At 39.9% G+C, this 27,745-nt stretch overlaps 1 protein-coding gene across 8 annotated transcripts in view; it reads right to left on the bottom strand.

Moving 5' to 3' along the window:
* ARID1B (AT-rich interaction domain 1B) overlaps positions 1 to 27,745 on the bottom strand; it is a 327,980-nt gene that overhangs the window by 283,882 nt on the left and 16,353 nt on the right. For 7 of the 8 annotated variants that reach the window (XM_084262562.1, XM_084262563.1, XM_084262561.1 and 4 more), the window contains exon 2: positions 10,898 to 11,092. In XM_084262562.1, the coding sequence (XP_084118688.1) occupies positions 10,898 to 11,092 (195 nt within the window). Of the gene's footprint in view, positions 1 to 10,876; positions 11,093 to 27,745 lie in introns of all 8 variants that reach the window. The other variant, XM_084262565.1, reaches the window with a different exon arrangement.

Below are 27,745 nucleotides of genomic sequence, written 5' to 3' on the forward strand. Positions count from 1 at the left end.
AATGGAAGTTCAGTAATTATTTGCAGCCCAGTACGTAATCGGCAAAACGACTGGCAAAGTTCTTAGCACATCAACTGCAATACGTGTACGCAGGGCATTCCTTCCCCGCGGTAGGCAGCCCCATGTCAAGCAGCTATGTGCTAGAACTTGTCCTGTGCTACCTGTTCAAAGGAAACTGTGCAAGAATATTTCAAGCTCTGACAGATACCACTTTGTGCAAAAACATCCACAGGAGTATTACAAAAAAAGACAGCACTGATGTTTCAGCAACCCCTGTGTCAGGAAAGGTGCTCTCCTGCATTTTTATTGACACGCAGGAAGGAAGTGGATGATCATTCCTTGCACAACCAGCATTGCCACTGCTGATACTGCTCCTGTACTAGTCCCCTGCTCCTTCCCATGCCTTTTACCAAACTATTAAGACCTCGCACCTCCCCCTTTCAGAGATGCTACTGCAAGTGCCAAATGACCTGGTGAAAATTGGCATCCCCGAGACAGTAACAAGTACCCAAGAAAACCACAATGCATTAAAAAGCTATCATTTGCAACATTTTATTACTACAGGATTAACAAAAGCCAAAAGTGTGTTGTCCTTTCTATTCATAAAAATCCGCAGGGAGGATTCAGGACCATCATTCCTGCTCACAGCTGGGACTGGAACACATAAGATCAGGTCCATGTATAAAAAATACTTTTCAAGTAAAAACACGTTTTCTCCATGAAGCAGAACATTACACACAGCAAGCATCTTTCCACATTCTTATAAACAAAAGCCTTAACAACCAGGTTTCATAACAATAACTAATTTTTATCTGCTGGGCTAAAAACTTTTTTCAAAAAAACAGCTTTACAGAAAGCAGAAGTTTCAGAGTTTCTGTAAGTGCATCTAAAGCAGCCCCAGTAGAAACACAGCAACTCACACGTACACAGGGTTCTGATATTTAGTCAGGTTTTTATTCCGCTATATAGGAACTTAATGCACACCAAGAATAGGAACGTATTTTTAGTCAGTTCTACATATGAAAGACAAAAATGGGATGACAGAAGATTAGAGAGAAGGAAGAAAGAAAAGCCTACACCCAATACACTCAAAGTGTATCTGATCTTTTCTCGGATATTCTTCAATTACTCTCTGTGGTTATGCTCCTCTTGTAACCCCTGCATTATAAGCCTAAAGCAATATTAGAAAACATTATTTTTCTTGTAATGTATAAAATAAAAATAAAAAAGAAAGGCCAAGTACCCACACAGTCTTGGCATTTACTGAATCTGCTCTTCATCCATTGCTGCAAGACTGCAAATTTACTCAGGTCATAAAACAACCTTCAATTTGAGCAGGGTACATGGGATTCCTCACAGCATCACTTTAAAGGACTGAAAACCCACCTGCCTGCTCTCCAACATCAGGTATGATTTCTTTCCTTGCTGAATGCAAGGCCTGAAGTATCATTTTCTGCAGAACTTAGGTCTGCTTTAGAAATAATAGTTTCCTCCCTAGAACAACTTTCCAAACATAAGAGGGACATAAATCTACTAAGCACACACTTCCCATATCTGCAGGGGGATATCTTGGCCTCCGATTTTCTCCAGTTTTGCCAACCAGCAATAAAATGAAACCAATGAAAAACAACACAAACCAGTCAATTTGCATCTGTCCTTTTGAATACTCTCCAGTACAGTGGAAGAGTCAGAAGACAAACCAATTTTCTGTTCTGCCAGCTGGGAAAGTCAGGAGGGACAGCACACGCAAAGCCGCAGAGTTACGCAGGAGCAGCTCAAAGCAGAGGTCCTTGCTGAGCAGCCCTGCCTGCTTCCTCCGGGCACAGGCTCACTGTGCTCTTGGCATAGGCTCCTACCTATGTTTTTTAGTGGGCAACCCTTGCACTTCACATAACAGTTCAGAGAGAAGGACAAACCTGGGAGAAGAACAAGGCGGTTTTGCTCACCTGTTCTGTGAAACGTATGTTTGTCAACATGGTCTGTGAAACGTGTATGTACAGAGACTCCAGATAAGTAATGTTACTTCCATAATTAAAACAACATCTTCCTTAAGTGACTATAGGCACTTGCAGTGCCTTGTTTATTTTGATTGGGCTCTTGTCTCAAAAGGCAAGTTATATTACAGTCTGCCAAGAAATACACAGAAATCTCTTCATCACTGTACTGGGAAACAAACTAATGACAAGCGTAATTTATCCCTTTGACGTATATACCAAAGCCAAATTCAGCCACTTTCCAACCTAAGATTCAAATTTGCTTTCTAATATCGTCCAGTCACTATATTTTTATTACCCATTATATGCCTTGTTAGCACATAAATGCAAAAAGCATTACTAGGAAGCAATGTTCAAAAGAGGAGGAAAAGGATGGATCATACAAAGTAGTAAATCAGACACTGATTTTCTCCCCTCTCTTCTTCCTCACCCCCAAAAGACATTATAAGACTCAGAGATCAAATACTTATCAGCAAGGATGCAAGTATTTAACACATTTGTTCTATTTTCAGCAAAGCAATGAGTAAGAAGTGTAAGTAAGAGAGAAGCACCCAAAAACGGGGTCATGCAAGGCAGCAGAGGAATAAAAGCCTACAAAATTAAATGAGCTGTAGCTTTAAGTTATTCCTCAAGTTCTTAAGCCTTTCTTTCATCAGCCAACAAAACACCAAAAGCTTAAAGTATTTACACTGGGATTTTTATATGTCCCCAGTTAGTAGAGTTATAAGGAACAATGCAATATACAAACAAGCTTGAGTTTTAGAAAAAAATTACCTACAGAGAATGTGAATAGTCTGAAACACATTTAAGATATTTTGTTTAAAAAAAAAATTAATACTTCATCTACTTCCACAGAAGTCTTAAAGTGTTAGGTGATAAAACATACACAACTGAAGCAGGTCACTGAGCAAGCTTTCATTATACTGCATGGGGCCCATGTTATTTAAGACTGACTACATAAAAAAAGATGTGGAAAACTTTTGATTATTTGCAGTGCTTACTATGCTACTGCAAAACTAATTCTTACTTAATTTTGCTGAAACTAAATCTAACATAAATGTTAGTTTAAAAACAACTACTGGTAGCAATAAGAGTCTAATCTTGAGCTACTGAAACATGAGGTATTTCTTGAAAGGTCTATTGTTCCAAGAAGAAAGGTACCTGACTCTGTCCCAGAGTCAAAGTGAAGGGTACTGACGTGTCTCACTCTGAAATGGTCTTCAATTGACTTAGGGGGCTGATTCTGCCTATGCTGTTACTGACAAAAGTCACCCAACCCCAACACAGCCCCCAGATGAAATCATAGCTCCACTGAAGTCAGAGCAACTTTCCCACTGATGTCAGGCAGGTGTCACCTTCTTATCTGCAGCCCTATTTTCAGCTGTGGGAAACACACTCCCTGTTTTTAAAAAAGCAAATGTTATTGGCTTCCTTTTTCCCTCTGAGTAAGTTCAGATTTACAGACAATTGATAGCATCTTCTGAGAAACTTGTAACAAGGCTTCAAGAAAGAAAGAAAGAAGAAAAAAAAAAAAAGCAAGCAAAAAAAAGCTGAGTTGCCCCCCCAGGGACATTGCAGAAAGTACGGTTACAAAAACTTTAACATGCACACGCATGATGGGTCTGGATGTCATCTCAGTAGTTTGGCATGCCAATTATTCTTTGATGGATGTTATTAAGGGAAAACTACTATAATATTAGGAGTAACAGTTAATTATTCCTTACCCACACTTTAAAACCCTCCTGGCACAGTCATTACATGGCAGCTGCTGAATAGAGTAATGCAGCAACCTTTTCTTAAAAGTAAGATGCTTATTTTACTTCAGATGTAAATAAATGCTGCCACATAGAGCGAGCTGTTCCTAAGCAAGTGATTTTGTATCTTCAAACAAGGCCCTCTGCTCTCCACTTCTCATCACCAAAATCTACTGCCCACCCAACTCCAGGGTGGATGTGACAGCCAACGGGGCTGGCTAACCAAGTTCTCAACAAGACAGTGACTGCTGCTCCCTCTGAACACCAACACGGGGGGTTTGGCCGTCTTCCTCTCCCATGCCCCCACTTCCAAGCAGAGCAACCAATGTGATTACAGTTATTAAATATTCCAACTGAAGTACAATCCTTTAGCAGTAATGAAAATGCTTTTTCTTTGGCACGCTAGGTTGATGATTCCTATGCACTTTCTACAGAAATGTGTAGACTGCCATTTACTCCAGGATGGATGGAAAAATTAGCATTTACTGAACATCAGTACACAGTCACTGAAGAGAGAAAAACGCTGCCCCTGTCTCATTTCCAAGCTCTCTCTCACTGGCTGAAGGAGCAGTTCTTTTTCCTTTTCAACCTCCATTTTTTCCACGCAGTTTGAAAGAAATGATAGAAGCTCCCGAAATGTTTCTATTTACCATAATAATGCAATTCCGCTACTTTAGGGATTTTCTTCGGTAAACAATCTCAGATGACCGGCATTAAGATGAAGTGCTAAGCTACCATAAAGACCCCAAACTTATGTCAAATTTGATTCTGTGATTATCTGTAATCTGTGCTCACCTCCCTCTATAGAGTGAATTACACTCAATAGAAGGGATAATTCTAAAGGAGACAATACAACATAAAGCCTTCTCCTGCCATGAACTAAAGTAAGCAGCCTTTTTTCAATTTAGTCAATGAGGCTTAGTACACCCAAAAGAAAGAACTACGCTAAACAGTTTCCTACAGTCTGCACAAGCACTGTATTTAGCATTTTCCTAGATCTGAAATTTAAAAATCCTGTTTCTTTACATGACAAATGGCAGCAACTTTTCTTTGCAATTGTTAACACTTGACCATCAAAAGATCCATTCTTAAAGATGACCTTACAAAGAAGACAAATAGCTGTGACTTCTCATCCCTTTTTCTGATTCATAAAATGAAGTATTCTACCTTACACTCTCCAGGAAGCATTTCCTCTACTTGTTTTATTGACTTTTTTTTTTCCCTGGAAGTTTACAGCAATTCAACAGGATGGCAGATAAACCATTCAAATAAAATTTTACTGAGTAATTATTTTCATTCAAAGTGTTTACATGTTTTTAGTGGAAGAGGAAGTTGGGAGGAGATTAATGTTTTAAGAATTTGAACCTTTCTGCTTTCCAGGAATTAAGAAGGTCCATAATCTCCTCATGAGAGCTCCAACTAAATGCCATGAGGGAAAAAAAAAGCAAAACAAAATAAACAAAACCCCAAAATAAACACGCACACCTCCACCTCCCCCAAAAAAAACCCAAACAAAAAACAAACCAAAAAACCCTACCATCTCTACCTCCCAAAAGCAAGATGAATTTAAAGTCTGGAAAAGCATACTTCAGAAGCACATGCTGATCAAAGCTACATGCTCCCTTTTTACGTGTATGAAACCACACCTGTCAATCTCAAAAAAAAAAGCAACACACCTCAGTGTTTTGTCCTCTGCTAGTTGTTTCTGGGATTCAATCACACTGTTCTTGCAAAGAAAATGGAGAAATGAAAACCCTGCTTATTTTCTGTGCCTGTCCCCTTAACCAGTACTAACATCAACTGCGCTCAAAAGCTGCTTACAAGCACAAAAACTGCAATCTATTCAATACTGTCTAGCTGGTGAGGGCAATTATGCACACAGAAGGCAGCAAACCTATTACTTGACTAGTATTCCCTGCATACAGGCACCACATTTTAAGCTAAAGGTTCAGAGCAAAACATTACAGAAAGCCTGACTTTCTTGGCATACTTTTAGAATCTTTTAGAATTACAATTATATCAGAAAGTAAAACACACACAACCAGCCACCCAGTAGTAAACACATTTGTGTTTGCTAGCTTTAAAGCTCTACCTGCCATGCCAACAGCCAATTGATTTCCTTGGCGTAAATTCGACATTTCCAATCTGGGACATTACCCAATACGAGCACTGTAAACCCTTTCCTAAATGAGGTAATCGCACTGGTGCTGCTATAGTTCTGGTTGACTTGCAGTTTCCATTACAATAAATCCTTGCTGCACATTCCCAGAGGTTTTACAACTTGCCTGCCCCTCTAAAAAAAAGTTACTCCAAGTTGAAACCTGCCATATAAGGCTTAAAAAAAAAAAAAAGGGCAGAAAGCAAGCAGCACATTTTCCTCCATCCTCAAAATCATCTGTACATTTAAACAAGGAAAACAAAAGGAAAAATCTTTTTCCAAACGTTTACTATTCTCCTCTTAAAACTTCAAGGACACTGACAACACTTACTTTTGAGTTCTGCAAATTAAGAATATTAAAAATGTTAAAGGTAAAGATGGTTAGACAAATTTCTATTGCAAAGAAAGGAGAAAGAATAGACAGACTCAAGCCTCGAAACCTACTTACTGCAAGCAGGCTCAAGGCACTAAGACAACTGCTTGATCAGTACTGAAGCAAAAAAGTACTGAAATACCCTATTTTAAACTGCTATTGGGAACGGCTATCCTACATACCCACACAACCATCTTTCATAAAGAATTTACTATGCATTATAGCAACACGATCCTATTTACACAATAAGTTGTTATTCCAGCCCATCAAGTCCACAAGGAATTTTAATGCATCCTAAAAAAAAATCAATTAAGCAGTGATCATCTGATTAAACAGGCACATCACACCACTCAATTCTTTCAAACTTTTCATAAATCCGAGCCTTCAGACTTTGCCAAAAACGTCAAATACCTTATGTGGGTATTTCAAGGAGCTGGTTTTTCAGCTTAATGAAATTCAGCACAAAATAAAGTATTACATGATATTAACATGTAAAAGCAACATCATCAGACAATGGCAGAAAAAACACTTACTTTAACAGATAATCTGAGATACTTCTAGTTCTAGCAAAAAACGTTTATGATAGTTGCAGAAGGCTCTCCTACAGCACCAAAGCACAGAAATATTTTGACAGGGCAATCTAACCAAAGCCAGAAACTGATTGGGGCACTGTCACTTGCATGACTGAGATCCAAAAGGGGCTGGGGAGAGAAAAAGCAGCTAAATTAAAAGGAAATTAAAATCAGATCTTACTACCCACACTATAGTGAAATATATTGCAAAAATCAAAGCTCCAGTTTGCAGCTGTTAAGAACTCTGCCCATTAGGCTTTTCAATTTTGACATCACCTCTGTGTAATTCTGAGAAGTACTGAAGAGATTAGCAACTGAAAGTCAAACCCGAAAGTATGTTTTTCTGCTTTCTGTTTTTACATACATTCCGTGGTCTCACTGCAGCCCTGGGTGAGGAGTGCTCGTAATCCTAAAATTACCTTCACCGCATGCAAACCAGAAGAGAGAGTACATGAGATGATGAGATAGCAGTCTTAAGATTTACATGTGAGACCAGCATTTTAAAACCTTGGGATGCAAACACCAGCCTTGTTTCAACTTGTGTTACAATCACATTGAAAACTGACAAAGTAGGCACAGGTCAATTCGCTTCTAGCCTTATCTTGCCTCCCTCGCCTCCCACTGAAAGAGGACAGGAAAAGAGATGAAAACCCCTAAAAGTTTCCTAACAACATAAAAATCTCTTTGTAAGTAATTCATTCACCATAAATATTTATGCCTACTGACAGAAGAGACATACACTGTTAAGCCTGCAATACTATAAATCCAATATATAACTCTCAGTAATGCCTTCCTTTCTCATACTTCCCCTTTTATACAGGTGCAGAATAATTTGATTTTCAATCTCCTAACCAGTTAAGACATTTTTACCCAAATCAGTTGGCTCACACTGAGTTAACTGGACCTGCCCTTAACGTTTGACAAAACGGGGCAGCATTCTTTGAATTGTCACAAAAAGCTATCAACCATCTTCACGCAATAAAGGTGGATCTCTTGTCAAGCACTGGAGAAGAAAGAGGTTACTATGTACTTCATCACAGTTCTACCTCTCTAGCCTATGTGCTCATGTATATATCTCAACCCCTTTACCTTTAGTTATGTTAGTGAGCAATGCAGAGAGATTGTCCACACTTCAGATTTTGCCCCTTATATAAGGCCTATTAGCGTTTTGTCCTGGGGCTCGTCATTCATAACTCACAAGAGATGAGTTCCAAGCCCAAATGCTTAGAAGATCTGGTTTCTCTCTTCACAGTATAATTTGCAGCCATGCCACAGAACACATCCCATATTTTCTGTACTCTCTTCGACATCCTGTGATTTCCACACAGAATGTTAAGAAAATTTGGGGGTGTATTTGCACATTCCTGTTTGGTATCAAGCACACCTAGACCAAACAGCACTTGTAAGAGACCATCTGCAGCACTGCACAGATACCACATTTTCAACAGGTTAGCAGGCTATGCTTGACACCCGTGCTGCATATACGCAGAATGACTGCTCCTGGTAGTATTTAATCTTTTTCATCCTCTTTAATCTTTTGCTGCTTATGCCAGAGGCCTCCCTTCCCACGAGCTCTCTCCTCCACCTCTGGGCTGCAGGCTGGAACACACTATTCTCTGCTGCAACATGACAGCCCAGCTACCTACATCTAGGCAATTATCTTCATTTCTTCCACTTCCATTCATTTTAGCTGGATCTTTAGGGTGTTGTTTCTCATCTTTATTTCTTCATTTGCAGCATCCTGCAGCAGAGCCTGCAAGTTAAAATCTGTCAAGTCCCATAGTTCCAACCTCAAGCCACAACACTCACTGACAAAGAGCCAGACCTAACATTTCAAGGTCTTCTTCAAAATCCAAAAATCTTCCCAGCCTAACAAAAAGCCTCGTCATTTCATGCAGGGAAACAGAACTGACACCCTCAGCTATCTCTGGGCAACAGCAGACTATAACTTAAAATAAGAACAGACACCGATGTTTCCCACCCTTCCTACGGTGTGGCACTTCCACCCTCATAATCCATCTACCCAATGCCCTCTCTGCACATTAATTACGTCTCAGCACCGTACGTGTTGTAAGGCCCAGTATTTAACTGATCCAAGTTTTCGGAAGTGCCTCATGCTTTTGATAAATTCAATGTGACACTGTAAAGGACTCCAATTTTCAGAAAGTGCTGAGATTCATCTTCTGAAATTTTTGGCAGTATTATTTATTTTATATATATTATATCTAGAAGTACATACATGCTACACAGCCAATTTTAACAAGCGTAGCTTGGCTCTCCTTATTTAATATTCATGTCACAGGAGTAAAAATCCAGCCAGGAATCAAACTGTGGCATCCTGTGCCAAAGACAACTTACCACTCAGCTGGTAAGTTGGCAATTCAATTTACAAACCTGCATTCCTGCATTTTAATCCTTTGTAGAAAGGTGGTAATATATGAGCAATATGAAAAGAACTGGATTCAGATCATTAGAGGTTCACAAACCAAACACACGAAGCTTTGGAGGCTGTCCAAAACAAAATCATGCCTAGGTGGTGATGTCCGTTCAATAAAAATTCAATGTCATAATTATCCTCTCACTTTTTCCCCAAAGAGCATTAGTGCTCAGAACTGTGCTGCTGCTCAGCCAATTACATTAATGCTGGGAGAAGACGGATAGGGCCGGCAGCCAATCGCCGTGCCAGGTCACTGCCTGCTGACGGGTAATTTACAATTATTGAGCAATTAGCAAATGAAGTGAAAATTCACCACTCATCTCCACATAACGCAGAATAACTCATTTAAAAATTAAAAATATGTTTTAATAACTTCATTTTGGCTACAGCCACACAGAGGAAAATAAAGCCTCCTTGTTTCAGTTTCTCCTCCTTTTACGACTGACAAAATGCCTTGTGGTCTGAAGCCAGCAACCTCACGTATTGTTTGACATTTCTAAACTATTCTAACCCAGTTCTTCCTTGAAAGTAAGTATCTATTTAACAGAGAAGAGTGAAAATGAAGACTCTTTATAGTGGTACTATTCACCCACGCACTACATTTGAAATTTATTTGATTAACCTTCTGATTAATGTCCTGTCCTGGTGTATGGGTGATAGTAAGAAATAGCCAGAATCTGTCAGGAAGTCCAAAATTTTATGTTCTCCTCCATATTTAACAATATAAAAAACCCTAATCAGACACTAGTCAGTTGCACAAAACCAACCTTCTTTTCCATTAACCATCAAGTTCCTACTCTGCTGTGCTCACAGTAAAGTACAGAGCTCCCATTGCCTATGCTCACATTCATAAACAAAAACAAAGAAAAAAAAAAAAACCACCAAAAAACAGTAAAGCAAAACTCCTAGATAACCTTTGTTTATCATCCCCTATATAAAGCTATTGTATCTTCCATAGTACATGGTACAAACATTAAAATTGACCCTCTTTAAGAGTGTAGAAAAAAGGCAGAAGAGATCACTGTCAGCAGTGAAATCCTAAGTAGATAAAAGGGGATTCTTACACTCGGACAGCCTCAAAAAAAAAGAATCCTTACTTAAAAAGTTGGGAAGGGAAAGAGGAAAATAAAAAAACCCCAACTCACACCACAACAAACAGCTGATGTAAGTAAAGATGTGACACATTTGTGTGCACTGGACAACACCTGTCTTGCTGCATGGACATCAACTTTAGGTTTTCATCTTATATTTACAGGTATCCAAGCCAGAGGGCAAGAATTAAAAAAAAAAAAAAATCCACAGCCAAGAAACAGACATGGCTAAATGATGTCAATGGGAAAACAAAGAGAACTGATGGCATTTGACGTACTTCTCTGTTCAGAAAGATATAAGCAACAAACTCTTTCCTGACTGTATGGTGTTTCAGAAAACATTCATGATGTCAACATAATGTTACTTTTAAACAGCTCTTCAACCCTCCTGCACAAGAAATGCTTATTTACAATTGGGGCTCTTTTTCCCCCTCTTGCATCCTTGGTATTATCGATTTCAGAAGGGAAGAGAAGGAGAGGAGGGAAACCAAAGCAACGCAGAAAAATCCTGCACAAACCTGTTGCTGTGGATACTGCATTCCTCCCATGGCTGCCGGGGCTCGGCCCTGCATTCCCACGGGATAGCGCTGGGGGCCAGGAGGGCCGTAGGACTGCCCGGGGTAGGGGCTGCTCTGCTGCGCCTGAGAGTGAGGGTTATTGCCCATGCCGTACAACTGAGGTCTCTTCATCACCATCGGATCCATCGGACTGCCCTGTTGTTAAAACACAAGCAAAGAAACGCTGTAAGAGGCAGCAAGAAAAAGGTCCCCATAGTCACGCTCGCTGCAGGCAAACGATACAGGTGTTTTCTCAATGCTTCCAACATCAAATATTGACTTAGGAACAAAGTACCATACTCTGGTTCTCATATTAATTGAGGGTTTTTTTGAATGGTGAGGTTGGGATTTCCACTGCACTTAAAGGAAAAATTGTAACGACTTTACACTCACACTTAAGGTTATATCTTACCTACAGAAAAAGCAGGTATGGTAACTGCCCAATAGATTTCTGCTTAAAAATAATTCAGTGTACTGTTGTAAACTCATTAGCATCACTGGCTGTAACATGTGAACATAAAGAAAACCGGTTTTAATCGAGAGACGCAAGTAGTGCACAAGCCACTTAACCTTGAGAAAACGTCTGTTTTCTTACCTTGAAAAAAAAAAAAAGGGAAAGTGGAAAGAAAAGAAAGTTTCCAAGAAACACAATGCATACAGAACCCCATATTTCAGCACTCTCATATTGCTATCGTGTGCATTAATAGGTTTCCAGATCATAAGGCAAGTCATAACCCACATTTTACATGAAAGTTTATTTGCCTCCTTAACAGACCTCAGAAAATCCAAGCTGCAATCACTGACGGAGGGGGAGGGGAGGGCAAGGCAGGGAAGTTTTATTTTTAGACTTTTTGGCAGCACTTACCAAGCACCGTAACAGTTACAGGACGGGTGTCAACCATTGTGTGGTATTACTCTCATGTTTTATTACTGAGGGCTAACTGAACCAGAAAAAGCATCATACTTTGTCAAGCACAGCACTGGATTGTTAATATGACATCCATTTTTTTAATTCTTGAGTGCCGGTTATAGTCACAAAAGAAAAGGGGGGAGGTGGGGGAAGGAAGCTTTTAAAAAACCTATCACAATCTCGCCTTTGTGAAAGAGACATATCCCTCCCTCCCCAAGGGAAAAAGCCCTACTAATTCAGCCAGCCCACCCTCCCAACCAGGATCAGGGTTCCTTCCCGTGGCACGTTCGGTACACGTTTTCCTGCAGCGCCCTGCTGACCAGTTTCGTTTTAAAGCCAACTTAACATGGCTTCTGCAAGTCCTTTTTGGCTATTATATTCTGATGCAACAGTTGTTATGACAATGAATTCCGCACGCCTCTCATTTCTTCTCATTACTGCTGTTTGTGCCACTACCACGCCGCAGCTTTTTGTGCCCGTACACACAAGGTGCGTGCTCTCCGAAGAAGTCACTGCCTAATGAACTGTACCTCGTTCTTACTATTTCTGTCCTGCAAGTAAATTGCTCAAACCTTCTCAGGGTTTTTTTTCACTGGCTCTCCCCACACCCTTACCAACACCCATTTGCCAGCAATGTCACCAAAACCAAAACAGCATTCCGAACGTGGACACTCTATGGCTGCACAGGTGGAAACGATACCCACCACCTCCCCCCGCGACACCTCCGGTCGCTTCAGGAGTGCCCTGTTCTGCCACCACAGCGAACTGCACATTTGCTGCTAATTTTGGGCAAGTATTACTCAGCAAATTTCCCTTTATTATTTCACTTCTTTGTGGCCAGATTAGAAGTTTCTATTTTTCACCACTAAACGTCCCTGGGCAATTTACTATTTATACTTCATACTTTTCAAAACCAATGGTTCCCCAACCACTTCAGGCCACCTGACCCATAAAAATAAAAGAATACAAGAGTGTTGGGTTGGGTTTTTTTAGGCCATCACACACTCTCACCACACTCAACTAAGAACAACCCAGACACAAAGGTTCAGCACATGACCTGGACTCCCTCCTTACAGGGCTTCAGGGGACAAATATTTCCTCCTATACACTAAGATGCTTTATCTATGTTTACTTCCATAGTTTAACACTCATTCTGTGCATCACCTGTCACATTCCCCTTCCCAAATATAAATCCTTGTTCAAAGCAAGTCTTGAGTTTCCTTCATGAGGTTCTCATGAAGCCCAACAGCATTGGTCACTGCCACCATCTTCTGTTTCAGGGTATTACTTCCAGGTCTCAACTTCAGTAACAACATTTATTCAAATTTAATTTTAAACTATTTTGAGTGTAATACTTTCTGTTCTGCATCCAACACTTAAATATAATGGTAAACAATGCAGATAGCTACGCAGCTAAAACAGTCTGACACTTCCCATTATTAAGACTATTTTCAGGTGCATATAAACTTTGCCAAACTTCAAGCATTTAGGCTGAAATTTTCCAGGCCATATGTATGCCTGAGGCTGAAATTCTCTGGAAAGTTCAGCAGAAACAGTTCAGCTATGTCTTAGAATGAGGTCACAGAAAAATACATCGTTTCTGCTCTTACATAAAACACTTTAAAATACCTCTTTGAATACCATGCTTTGGGGCAGAGAATTTTAATTTGCCAGGGTGACATCAGATGCTCAGGAAAGGCAAGGTGTGTGCTCCAGTCAAGGGAGAGCACCTGGATGCCACAAGACCATGAGGAGCACGGGAGCAGCACAGTGAGACTTCAGAGGAGTTAAAAGGTGTACAGAGGCAGTCACAGATTTGCCAGACAAAGAGAAAGGGACAATGGGTTAAAAAAAGCCACAGAGACAGAAGTGGGGCAGGAAGAGTTGAAGGGAAGAGGAGGATACAAGGTCAGGAGGTGACACAATACAGGCCGAAAGAGTCTCTGTCCTCTGGGCTAGTGATCTTCAGGTAGTGGAGGTATTTTGTATGGGAGTTAAGGAGAGTGAGCCTCACTGACATTTCATCCTTCCTTCCCTTCTCACCAGCCTGCCGTCTCTTCATGTCTTGCCCTGTCCAGGAGCTCTATCTGCTCCTCTTTCCCTCAGGTGACATCCCTCCACTTCAGAAAGGTAGAGAGATAGAGCCCAAGATACTGCTGTAACTCCAGTCTGCAGGCAATCCACGCAAAGCTGAAACAGAGGGGGCTGTGGTCATGGGAATGGGTAACAATGGACCTGGGCGTACTCAGATCTTACTGTGGATCCTGCAAATCAGGTGTATGGATCAAGGACTGGAGTTACTGAGTATGAGAGAGCTAGACAGAGACTAGTAACCCCCCCCCAGGCAAATTACTGGGACCGCCCAGAGACACCCACACCAGCTGCCAGTGCTGCCTGTTCCCTTCTTCCTCCAAGGCCTCTGGGAAAGAATAAGCAGTACAGAAGAGTCCTCTCATCATCTTTAGGACTGGAGAATCTCATCCCATTCACTGGCCAGTCCCTATAGAGGGTGGCAACTCACCACTGCTCTTTCTGACTACCTTCAGGTTAGATCCCAATCACCCGTGCAGTGCAGCTAGACGTGAAGACATCTGCCAGTGACTCAGTGGCTGTCAATATATTTCTGCGAGGCAAAGCAAACCCAAATTGCTAGCTCTTCTCCAGGTTTAAGAAACATTACCACTGCAGAAGTTAAGAGCTGTTGGAATCAAGTCTGCGCTTGCAACATGAAACGTATCTCCTTCTCAGTTGTAACTGCACTGGTTTTTGAACACACGGCCCACTTTGGGCGTCACAGGCAGTGAGTGGATGGGCCTGCTTGACGGATCACTCGGCAGCAGCGCAGTGAGGGGGTTCTTGTGTGACACAGGACTGAATGCTTCGCTTAGAAGGGTCCTGAACAAAGGAAAAGATGGCCTTACTATTACAGTAGCTGTACGATGCTCAGGCGGAAGTGGGGTCTATCTCTGCATCTGCCACAGTCCCTCCTATCCTGGCTTGAAGTTATGGGATTTAAATTGCAGGAAGCGCTGCATATCTACAACTGCAACTACTCCTGAATTTGATGAGATGTGCTTTAAAGGTGTTTTCAGAAGCTGTCACGTGCCAGAAAGTTTAACATACAGCCATCACAAACAGGCCACTCAAACTTCCTACAGCAATGCCTCAGTTTCCCCAATAGTAAAAATAGAAAAAAAAAAAGATAAAACGATCATCTCTTCACCAGAAAGGTGATTTTAGAATTTAATATGACTGTGATCAATACCATAGAAAGCTCTCTAACAGAAGAATAAATTTTGTCTTCAGAACAGTATATGGGGAGAAAGACCTGGGGCCATACATTTAACAGAAAGAAAAAACAGCTGCTCACCCCATACTATGTGTCCCATACACTGGAGGTAAAAATTTAATTATAACTTTTCCCAACTTTAATGCATGCAGTTTTCAGCTTTAGCATTCTTTGAAACTTAAATTTTATTTTTATAGGAAGTTTCTTCCATCCACAATGTTTTCAAAAGTTATTTAGAAGGAGTTGTTAGTTGAAAAACACATTATTGTAATCTTACCTTAAAGTTCCTTTAACATTTAAGTTCAAGTTTTTTCTTTAACATTGGTTTCAACAGTTATCAAAAGACAAGGTTGGTGTGACAGAATGATTATGACAAGTATCAACCTCTTGTTTTGTAGGGATCAACAACCAACCCCCCCACACCTGTTCCCTAACACTAAAAATGACAGCACTGCTGTAGCTCCACCACATTCTTCCAAAACCCAGTGAACATGTATAACCATGAATGATGGCATCTTCCATACCTTTACTTAATTCTATTACATTCTATACTGCGAAGTTTTAATTACTTTTCTAGTTTTATTTTAGTTTCATTGCAGTCATCAATATCCATTTATTTCCTTTAACTTCCTTTACAGAAGGGTCCAATTTTTCTTCTAGTGCTATTTTACTCCCAGTATACACATTACTTTTTTTACCAATTTAGCTAGTGTTTGCTCGTGCTATTTTTACTGCCATATTCTGCCAGGCAAGCCTGAATGGATTTGGCCTTTTGCTTCTGATTCTGCACCTCCTCTTCAACTTGCTGCATTTCATTTAAACTTTGCATAGATCCACAGTTCCTCAAAATACCTCAGTCTCTTTCTTTGCTTCAGTCCACAGTAATATTGTGATTTATAAGCCCTTTATTATAGCGCCTATCTTGCGTCAGTATCGGATTCATGCACATGTACTATCAGGCTTTGTAAGAACAGAGCGTTTCCTAACTCCTCGCTTATGATGTGCCCTGTGAGCACATTAAAACACCCCACAGAAAGTTTGCTAATGATTTCAATAGGGCCAAGGTTTCATTCCTGGTCTTTAGGCTGACAGACCAACCATTAAGGGGGGGTGCAGAAAGGCTACACTGCCTACAATATTAACTGACAATCTTCTTCTGCTACCTGCGTAACTTTTTAAATGTTTGGTATAAAAGAATGCATGAACTCCACATCCCCCCTGTAAGCAGAGGTAGAAAAATTAATCTTCTACTCTCGCTTGTAAAGTCAGTAGCACCACTGCTTCTGCTCTCCTCCTAGTCAAAGTAATCCAATAAATCGCCTCAACCTGAAGTACCTGGCAATTCAATTTTAACTTTTCTGAAGTGAGGGAAAACAAACACTACTGTTTTCCCTTACCATTTAGCCAGCGTTCCTCCCTGATACCTCACTTCCACTCAGATCTGAGGCAAGGTGCACACTGGATTAAGTTGAGCAGCAGCAGGAAGTTTTATCAGCTCTTCCTTTTAGGACATTATTGGTGTGAGGTATGCATCATATACACACTAAGTTATCAATGTATGTTCCACTTCTAACACCCAAATCTTTATTTGAAAGACATTTATGAATACGAACAATGCTGTTCACAGTCACCAAATATATCTTAGCCTTTTAAAGATGCCACCAAGAACCCCACAACTAGAGTCTTGAGGCAGGGAGGAACAGGAGATGCTTTACAAAGGTCACAGTGTGATTCAGATGCAATGACAGAACTCTTACCCAAGGCAGGCAGAGCAATTCAGTACAAGAGTATTCACAAGATATAACTACTCTTCAAGTGAAAGTGTGTTTTGTTTGTTTAAACAAAAAAACCAAAAGAAACATTGGTTTGGCTGACAACAGCAAATGCCACAATTTAAAGGGACTATAAGCCACAGCGCATCCCAACTACTAATGCTGCGTCATCTGCGCCTATAACAAAACAACATGAACTCAACACTCTCAAGCAAGCTTGCCCTCAAACTCCTAGAGCTACTGACTACAATAACTCTTTGTTTATTCACTGATCTGCAGCCAAAGCTTCTGTCTCCATGAAGAAAAAAAAAAAAAAAACAAAACACAAAAGCCCAGCCAAAAAACCCTCTTTATTAATACCAAAGCCTTGAAACCTCATAATAAAGACAGCTGACAATCAGCTACCGACATTCCAAGAAAGATGGGCATGGAGCTCTCAGCTCTAGGTCAGGCACCAAGTTACAAATTTATCACAAGAGATAATCACAAGTATTCACTATAATACAATGACACAGCTGGCACGAGGACGCAACTGGGGAGAAGATAATCCATTCCTAGATAATGCCATCGTTTGTATGAACATGTACAAGGGCTCCTCAGCCAATGTTTTTACACGACAAGAGCGTATCAAAACACAACGCTTATTACACGCGTTTTAAATACTCATTTAAGAAAGATGCAAACAACTATTAAAGAAGTATTAATGTACAGCATTAAATTCTGACTTACATCAATATTGAGGTGGCTGGCAAACATACTTTCTTAAATAGGAAGTCTACTGTCTGAACTCTACTAAAATTTAAATTGAAACATCAGTTGCACAAACACGACAAGGAATGAGAAAAAGCAAAAGAGCCGAGTTCTCCACAAGCCTATGATGAAGGAAAATCCAGTGAATGAAGGAGAGGTTCTAGCAGAGATATAACAAAAATTGCAATTTTCCTTGTCTTACAGGCTCTGAATACTGTCTGATTTCAGCTGCAGGGAGACATCAGAAAGATGGTTTCAAAACAGAAAGTTAGTAATGAAAAAAGTCAAAGAGAAAACCAAAGCTATACCCCACCAAAAATCAACTACTACTCCACTAGAACATTTACAGGTATTTCTACAAGCAAGTGTCTCCTCTGCGTGGTGATCCCTGTTCTCCTATTTTCTTCTGGGTCCTCTTTAACACAGCCTGAAAACTGGAAGGTCAGAGCATCAGCCATTCTCTAGTTATTATTCTGCAGATAGATAAACTTAAATGGCTACTGAAAACAAATCACTACAAACACAGCAAAAAAAAGCAGCCTGTTAGCAATGAAATAGGCACAACTAACCTCTCCAAGTTGCCACTACAAGTGCACAAAGAGGTTAAGGCAACATCAAAAAGCAATTATACACATTTATCACACCTGATGGCCACAACAATCCTCTCTGTCTGACAAGTTCACATGGCTACACTGCTCAGAACTGCTGCCCTTCAAGTCGCCTTTGCCACTGACACCAACTGACACATGGGTAATAAACACCCTGATTGCTCTGAAGTCAAGTTCCCATCACACTTGAACACTCGGCCTTCTTCTGCAACCCACTTGCCTAATTCCAAGCTTCTTCCACGAGTACTCAGAAATTATCTTCCTGTCTTCATATCTGGTTTCTCCAACTTGGATGCTCCATAAAGAGGGGACCACCTCTTCTAGGCATGCAGAAGATGCTCTGCCTTCCTACCAAAAGTGCCTCCCAGCAAGTTAGCAGTGATTTCTAGTGCAGTAGAATTTAGGGGTTCTTACAGATGTCTTATAGCAAGCCTACCTGTGACCATACAATGTGCCACTGATTCCAGGTGCTTTTCCTACTTGCTGCCAGATGGTGACCATGCTTTAGCTACTTTTTAACTTAAAACTGTCCACATAGGAGAGGGTGAGTTTGTACCAATACAACAGATTTGGCACTACAGAGTGAGACATGGGCACAGTTCTCATTCCACCATTTATGCTACCGAAATAGTAACTCACAGCAGGAGAGCACGGCAGGTAGGAAGGGAAAATCGTATCTTAAAAGCTCTCAGACTAGATTCAGCAGAGGATGTCTCACAGCCCTAAGGCCTCCTGAGCAGCCAACACTACAGCTCAACAAGGAAGATAAAAATCCATTCATAAACCCAGAAAACTGTAAGTTAAAAAAAGAAAAGCCCCACCCAGAATACCAGTTACTTCTATTTTGTCTGGCAATGAGGTTCTCAGCTTCCTAGACAAGTAAACACCTTCACTCTCTGTGCATGGTTGCCATCTGGAACTCCAAAAAAAAAAAAAAAAATCCCTTACCTACTTTGTACAGCTCTTACACAAACACAGGGTTAGATGGACAGAAAAGGATGTACTAAAAATAGTGAGCGTCAGGCAAGGAGCAGAGAGCAGCCTCCTATGGAATGAGGGGAGCTCTACAGGAGGGCTCCCTGCAGAGAAGTGTTGGAGTAGGAGAGGAAAAAGCAGAAAGTCCTGAAAATTAGTGACAGAAGGAGGGGGGCAGTAAGTTAAAGAAATCCCACATTCACTACAAATTTTAAAGGAAAAAATCTCCCTAAACCCAATAAATATTCAAGCATATCTGGATACACTGTCTCAGTTACTTGGCTTTAATAGTAAAAATAAAATTAAAGGTTAGAGGTATTTAATTGCCAGAGTGCAGTAGCTAAGGAAGTGACATTATGGACACTGGGGAGAACAGTGTACCCACAAAAAGTTATTAACCAATCACATCTAGGTCATCAGCCAGCAGTACACACAGTTAGCTGCAGATTTTTTCCACTCCAAGTGTTATATATAGTTCTATATTAACACACACACAAAAAGGTATGCTGGTCATATATCCTCAGCATTTATGGCAAATTATTAATCAAGTCCCACCTGAAACAATTTGTTAAATTGATTTTAATCACTGGGCCTCTCATGTGAAGCTTTGTATAATCAGCATTTCATTTACAAAATTAATTGCCTGATTGATTCTCAAGAGGCAGTAGCTGTCATTACACTGCTGTCATAACTTTTGAGTAGGGGTGTCACAACACTGAATTCTGACAGTATGAAGAGCACTGCTATTTAAAAATTGAGGGCGGGGAGGTAGGGGGGAAACAAATACAGTGATTTCACAGAATTGCTCTTTAGCCTGGTAGAATGTTAAAACCATTTCCCAGCCGTTTCAGCCAGCCTCCCCGTTTGCCATTCATTGAATAATGCACTACTCAGCTATTCAGTCTCTTTTCTTAGAGGCAGGTTCATTTAATTCAATTTTATCATAGTTGCGGTTGCATAAAATGAGTTTGTTGTTGAATATACAAAAGATTTAATCACAGGCCGCTCTTAAGGTTCTTTCTGGAGCAGAGTTTGACTTTCAAACATGTAGAACTTTTTTTTCCACATCCACAGCCTTCTGGAAAGCTATTTTCAACTAGATTTTATTTTTTTGCTTTTAAACAGAGCAAGCAAGCTGTAACTTTTTCAAACTTACCTAGGAGCTCCTTTAGAAAGCTTTTTTTCCTCCCCCAGTATTTTAAGCTATGTATAAGCCTCGAAGCCCTGCCAGAGTTGGAAGCAAAGCTCCTATACTTGCTGTAGCTACATCCATACCCCATCGCTACTACATTCTTGGAAGAGACCAGCGCTCCGGCGAGGCTGCTCAGGCCAGCGGTTAGGGCACTGAGTCATAAGACAGGGCTGCTATTCCTGGCTCAGCAGCTGACCTGCTATGCAAACACCATCACAACACTTCACCTTTCTGTGACTGGGTCTTCACTCTCATAATAACAAGTATTATATGCACTCGTAACAAGGAACAAGACGTGAGGACTTTGGGGAGACTGATGTCAGTTATTACGAAGAGGAAACAGGACTGGCAGTCAGAAACGGGTAGGCCGAGGGAGAAAAAGAACCAACCCAAAAACCTCTTGAAGGTTTTAGAAAGGAGAAATCTCATCATAAGCTGTAACAAGGTGCTCTGAACCTTCAGAAACCTACCTGCAAAAGGAAAAAGGTGTCTGGAAACATCTTCTTCAAAAAAAACCCAACAAAAAACCACCAAACCAAAACCCACACCTTGCATTTCTGCTAGATCACTTGGAACAGTAATAATGCCTTTGAGAAAATGACCTATTTCTAAGGTAAGTCCAAAAATAAGCCCCTCAACTTCTCAAGTCAACCTTATGCACTAGATTTCACCAAGCCCTCCTGAATGAAACATATTTAAAGTTTCTAGGCCATGCTCTGAGACTGCACTATTATAAAAAAAGCACATGACAGCTCTTCAAAAGCTGAGTTATACCTGCTGCTGGCATTTGTAATGGACCACACCAGAATGCAATTCCAGAATAAATCAGAGTCCAGATAACAGTAGATTCCAGCAGATCCTCTAGAAAACACAACTCCTCTTCCCTTCCCACCCCCCAACCCCACCAGCTCTCACACTTATCCCCTACTGCTGCCAAAGATAATCTGCCACTCCTTTCCGCAAAGGGCACTGCCACTCTTACAGGAATGCAGCCTAAGTTGCTTTGGCATGAAGACCCTACACAATTTTCTTTTCTTTTTGCAGGTCTCTGAGTTCATGATGAATAAAATCGAAGGGGGAACCACTTACAAAATAGGTAAGATACTGGGATGAAGAGGCATAAAAGGAGAACAAAATGGAAAACTCAACCAAGCAAACAAAAGCAGTTAGTTGCTGTTGTTCTCCATAGCCACAACTTCAGACTGCAACTGAGGGAAATTCAGTTAGTTCTGGCCACACTGAGAAATGGTGACCAAATAGTTTTAAGAGCTGCATCCCTCTGCCACACCAAAAGAAAAAGCAGCTTAGAAAAAGAAGAAAAATAATAATAAGTCACCCTACTCTCACCAAGCAGTATCAAACTAGGACATTAAAAAGAAGTGCAAAGCAGTGATTTTCTGTATTTTCTGGTTTCTAGCCTCATAGCAGGTAGCTTACTCATTAATCCTGTGTTTTCTCTTTTCAACCCTAACCTTTTTTTTAATTAGGTAAGAAACTGTCTTAATTAAATAAGAAAACAGGGGAAAGCCCCTAGCTAGAGCCAATATATGTGAAATTCCTAAAGGATATATTTAGGATCAGGATAACTGGAAGGCAAACTCAGCTCTAACAGAAGCCCTATCACTTCCTCAACTGCCAAGAAACTGCTTCTCTTGTAAAATATTTTCTATGTTAGAAGAGTTTCCTGTAGTGGTTGAAAAAAACAAAATAAACCCAACAAACCTTGGTTGTAAATAGTGCAAAATATTAATAGTTACCTGGAAACTAACCAGTTCAGCTTTTTTTACCATTGTTCCATAACAGTCTCTGCATCATGTAGTGAAAACATCATAAAAATCCACTGTTCCAGCTAAGAGACATACCAGCAGTGTCAGCTCAGTCCAAGGGTCAGCTAGACACAGATAATGAATCTGGGGCTAGACACCTGTACTGCAAAGCTAGAGCAACTGTATTTTGCTGAGTACCTGCCTGTGATTATTTTGCATTTATAATGATCTTCCTCATCAACTCAGATAATACCAGGAGCTTGGAACAAGCTTTCTGGGAAGGAGCAAAACAAATCACCAGCAGCAGGTGATTTAAAGTATTAGAAAATAGTTTTTTCTTCAGTAGGTAGAATAAAAATTACAATCAATCTCCAGAACAAGCTACAGTTATGGGTGGAAATTTTCATTATTGACTGAAAGCATTTAATAGTTAAATAATAAATTAGAAGAAACAGTAGACAGAAGGTCAAAGCCCCTGTATTACTTGAGAGAACAATATGATTGGAAACCATGAATTCACATACATGCCTAATTCACACCAGCTCTTTTGTATAATGTAACTGATTCCCAAGTATCATTTTACAATTCTGATTAGGCTTACAAAAATCTTGTTTATTAAATTGCTTTCTTTAGACATGCATAGCTGCTAATTTGTTTCCAACTAAATCATGTATCATCTGAAAAAGATTGCATTGCAACAGCAAAACAACACTCCTGGGATTATGCTTCAGCTGGATTTTAAAATTAAAAGGACAAATATTACAGGAGTTGTAAATTTCCCTTTAAAGGTGACAGTGGCAAAAACATCCTGCAACAGGGTATTTCCAGAACTATTGCTGCACTTAGCATGTAGTAGCCATACTAAGAGACACACATAGCAAGTCAAAAGCTCCAACTATCAAGGGATCCATTCAGCTTTAAACTTTAATTTCTACAAGGAGAAAAAAATGCTCTTTGGATCAACATACATGTACTTATACAAACATATTTTGTAAGCAAAATAAATAATGATAGCAAAAAGAAAAAGTTCTGCTGATTTTAAAAAAGAACCCACATTATGAGCTCTAATAACCACAGGTTTTAAACCTAAAAACTTGCAGAGATATGGCAATGACTCCCAAAAAACTCTACAGAATCAACCTCCAAAATCATACCTTGATATTAATACAAAGTTCCCTGTGGCTGATTCAGGAACAAGTTCTGGCCTGGATCTAAACCAGGTTAAATTCTGGTTTAACCCTTGTGCCTTCACCTACACCTCGCTCAAAACTGGCACACATTGCTAAGGCTTCACTGCTCATTTTGCAATCACTGTAAAAGGGACAAACTCTTCCACAAACACTGGCAGCCTGTGAAGCATCCTAGAGCATTTCAGCACAACAAAACACATAACACATGGATAAATGCAAAAAAAAGGGCAGCAGGATTAATCACGGGTATGAACACCTCTGTGACACATCATCCCGGATGTTCAGAATTAAGCACACAGCTTTAGTATAGCTGCTACCCAGAACATTCAGTTTCTGTACAGAGGAGGGATGTGTTTTCAATATACAATCATAATTTTCTTTTAATATAACACCATTTTAAATTAAAAAACATCATGAGATGTATCTGGTCTGAGAAATATGAAAGCAAGAAAGCTGCTCTGCTTCTTCAGTACTTCTCATCCAAAACCCATCATTCAACAGGAAACCCGACCATGCCACATTCAGAGAATTTCTTCCCCTCTCCCACAGCAAAAACCATTCTTTTCAGATTCTGTCTGAAAACTCCTGACTTCTTCCCACATCTATGCCCACCTCTTACTTCCCAGTCCTTAAGATCCCAGATCAGCCATCAAGTTCAAACACCAACTCAGCTTTCCTAAAAGCACTTCAAAGAAATGTCTTTTGTTTTCTGAGAGAGGATATTCAGGATTAATGAGTGCCATACTCCCCACCCCCACCCCCCCCACACTTTGGGCACAACCCAAAAGAAGAGTAGTCCCATCTTTGTAAAATTACCATATCTTGAACAGAATTTAAATTAACTATCAGATTAAATGGGAAGAAAGAGAAGGAAATGACTGCCTTCATAAACACTAAAGTGGCACGGTTATGGGGAATCTTTCCTGTAGGCCCGAGTAAGTTATTTCTGAAGGCAACAGCAATTTGAGTATATTTACATCTAATCTTTCTCCCTTCTCCAAGGCTGCAACTTACAGCAGCTTCTTCCTGCAGCTGATGAGGGCTGAAGACAGTTCATTCTGTCAAAATCACTTGGCCTAGTCAGAAGAGGTCATTTAGCAGCAAAGACAGATGTTTCTCAGCTGATATAACTAAAAGGCAAAATAGAGCAAACAAGCCCAAAGACTCATTTTAGCAACAGGGTATCTGCAATTCCAATTTTAGGTATTGTTCAATTTAGAAAGATGTTATTCATCTGACACTCATTTGCAAACTTCAATTTAGGATTAAAGAGCTGCAGATACCATGTGTAAAATTCTGAAATGTACATTCTATTTATTCTTCAAAGAAAAAAAGATCTTTTCTTAAAGGCACATTATTCCCTTCATATCTAACCTGGCATTGCAGCTAAACACAGCTCTTCTGCCAAGTGCTGTGATTTCCTGAATGCATTTTTCCCCTTCTCCCTTTACACTCCTACCCCTAGATTTTTCGCTCGCCTCTCACACACAAAAAGAAATTGAATAAAAAAGCCGATTATACACCAGAAATACTGTCAAGTATGAAAAGGAAGCGCTACACATTTTTAAATTAAACTGCTCAATGCCCAAGATGAGACACTGGTTATAAAGCTAACACAGAACAAGAATCATTTCAGGAAGAAATACACCTGAACAACAGGCTACCAGATAAAATTAGAAATGGGCATTACACTCAGAAGTACACCAACCTTATTAGACTATTTTGACAGAAAACATTAAGTTCCCAAAACCATAAACAACTTGGGTATTTAAATAAATAATCCTCTCACACCAATTCTACATTTGCATGAAGCTTTCCGGGGAGGCGGGAGGGGGGGACCGTATGTATAAATAATTCCTTTTTGGTCAGTCTGTCACTACATCTGTCATGAATGGTTATGGTCTCTCTTATCCTGTCTCAGAGCAGAGGGATGGATTAAATGACCTCCTGATGTCTCTTCCAGCCCTGCTCTTCTATGATTTAGAGGTTATTACATCATGTCTAATTTATTTTAAGACTTTTCCTGTTTCTGCAATTTGCTTTACATTTGAAGTAACAATCCTCAATTTCTAGCACAAGACCACATGAACACTATGATACTACAAACGTACTAGAAATACTATGAGGGTTAAAAAAGCTATGTTTTCAAACCAGTCATTTCATAAGAAATAAAAAGAGATGCACAAGTAAGACTGTTTTTAAGGAATCTATGTTTATGTTTTTAGAAACTGCTAAATGTTTACATATTCCTAATTTTTGGGGAGGTGTGAAGGTTAAGGATGAGACATGCTGTACCCTGAACAGCAAAGGAGATACAGGCAGAAGAGAACCATAGGACATGGCCAACTTCAAAGCACCATCCATTTAAATACCCACTTCTGACTGAACGCTTCTACGCAGCATTACTCTTCCTCTGACTTAGATGACATACCAGAAGAGCACCTGCACCCTCTCATCCCTCTGCATCCAATGCAAGTTGCTAGGTACACATTGTACAAGGACCAAGTAAATAATGGTCCTGCCTTGTGTGAAGATCAATATATTTCCTCAATTCTCAGAAAAAATAACATTCTTGGAAGCAGGTTTTTTTTTCACCTTCATCAAGGAAGCTTCTTTCTACAATCCACAGAGACACATGCAGTTAGAGTCACAGCACAACAAAACTCAAGGAATAATGAGAAGCCGTAGACAAAAAGTGTCCAATACAGGATTCATTAGGCAGCCACGGACTATTCCACCTGTTGCATTATATACTGCGTACTCGTAAAACCAGACGGGGGGAGGGGGGAAGAGAAGAAAAAAAACCCCAGATACTTCCAAGCAGCTAGGAACATGAATTTTGATCCATTTTTATATCCTATTGTTATCCACAACCCAGGAAGCTGTTAATTGGCCTGAGTAATTGGTTTAAATACCCAAGTCCCATTATAAAAATATACTATGAAAATGCTTAGACACTTATCACAACCAAGAAATTCTTAACTAAAGTTCAAAGCTGAAAAGGCACTAGGGACTTGTCTACACTGAAAGAAAAAAAATGCATAATTATACCAATATAACTATCTCAGTGTGGAAACTTACTCCAGTATAAAAGTACCCTTTCCTAGTTAAGCTTACATGCTTTGGAAGCAGAATACGATAAACCATGAAAACTCTTATTCTGGTATAAGTGTGTCTCCATAGGGAGTTATATTGGTATAATTATAGCATATAATTATAGCACATAGTTGTACCATTAAATTTCCTTGTGTAGACAAGCACTAGGTGCCCAGTCCGCATACATTTTCTAGCAAAACAAATGGTTATCAAATTCCTATAGAGGCGCATAAAATACTTAGCTTTTATTTTTGTCTGATGAACCTTCTTCATTTTAAAGTGATGAATTACTTCAATTAATCTTCCTTGAAAATGCTTTTCTCTCTGCTATCCTATATGGTAATAGATAATTCCTCTGGTGAAAGCATCACAAACTCACGCTTTTGAGAACGGCTGCGGTATCTCCCACACTGATTTAGGCTCTTGTGGTGTATAAAGCAAGTGGTGAGAAATCAGGTACATGGAAGGAATAAGGTTCTGTTTACACATTTGACTGTAAGACTCGCACCTTTTACAGTACATCCCCAGCTACTTTAAACAGTCAAGTGCTTCAATAATTTAGTCTCTATCCTTCTGACAATTTCATTCTCACCTCATTTGCTATGGAAGTTAAAACATTTCAGTCAACCTTGAGGAAGCCAGCTTCCTCCTCCTCCCCTCTACACACAGCAGGGGAAAAAGTACATCTGGAAACCATGCCACTAGTTGGAACTTCAAACTATTAAAAAAAAAAACATTAAAGATATACAAACTATGAAACTACAAAAGAGACTTCAGAATCTTTTGAAAACCAGCGACTCTTTAGAGGATACTGAGCTCAGAAACCCAAGCTTAAGCCAAATAAATTGTCACTATTTATGATAAAGACCCTTTAAAAAGGGAGGAAACAGAAATAACCATTATGTCAGCCTCCGAAACGTGGAAGGCACTGACAACCTGCCACAGAGATGTCAGCAAAATTATTAATAGCAAGAATACTTCAGTTTGGACATTTTCAACACTCTAAAAAAAGGTTAAGTGACCCCAGAGATAATTAAGGATTATGGTAACCATTCCGCAGGACACATAGGTAGATGCCTTTTGCAAAGTGTGTTTATTCCTCATTAAACGTTTTGTAAGAAAATCATATTGCCAAAAAAACCCAACCAAACCCCAACCAAGAGATCTTCACAGGACAGGCATCCCTGTGTGTTCTTTTGTACTTCTGAACAATTTCATCCCCTAAAACACCAGGTTTCATCACTTTGGATTTGAAATACAT

Source organism: Gallinula chloropus (assembly GCF_964237585.1).
Source record: "Gallinula chloropus genome assembly, chromosome: 3".
In the NCBI taxonomy this organism is placed as follows: Eukaryota; Metazoa; Chordata; class Aves; order Gruiformes; family Rallidae; genus Gallinula; species Gallinula chloropus.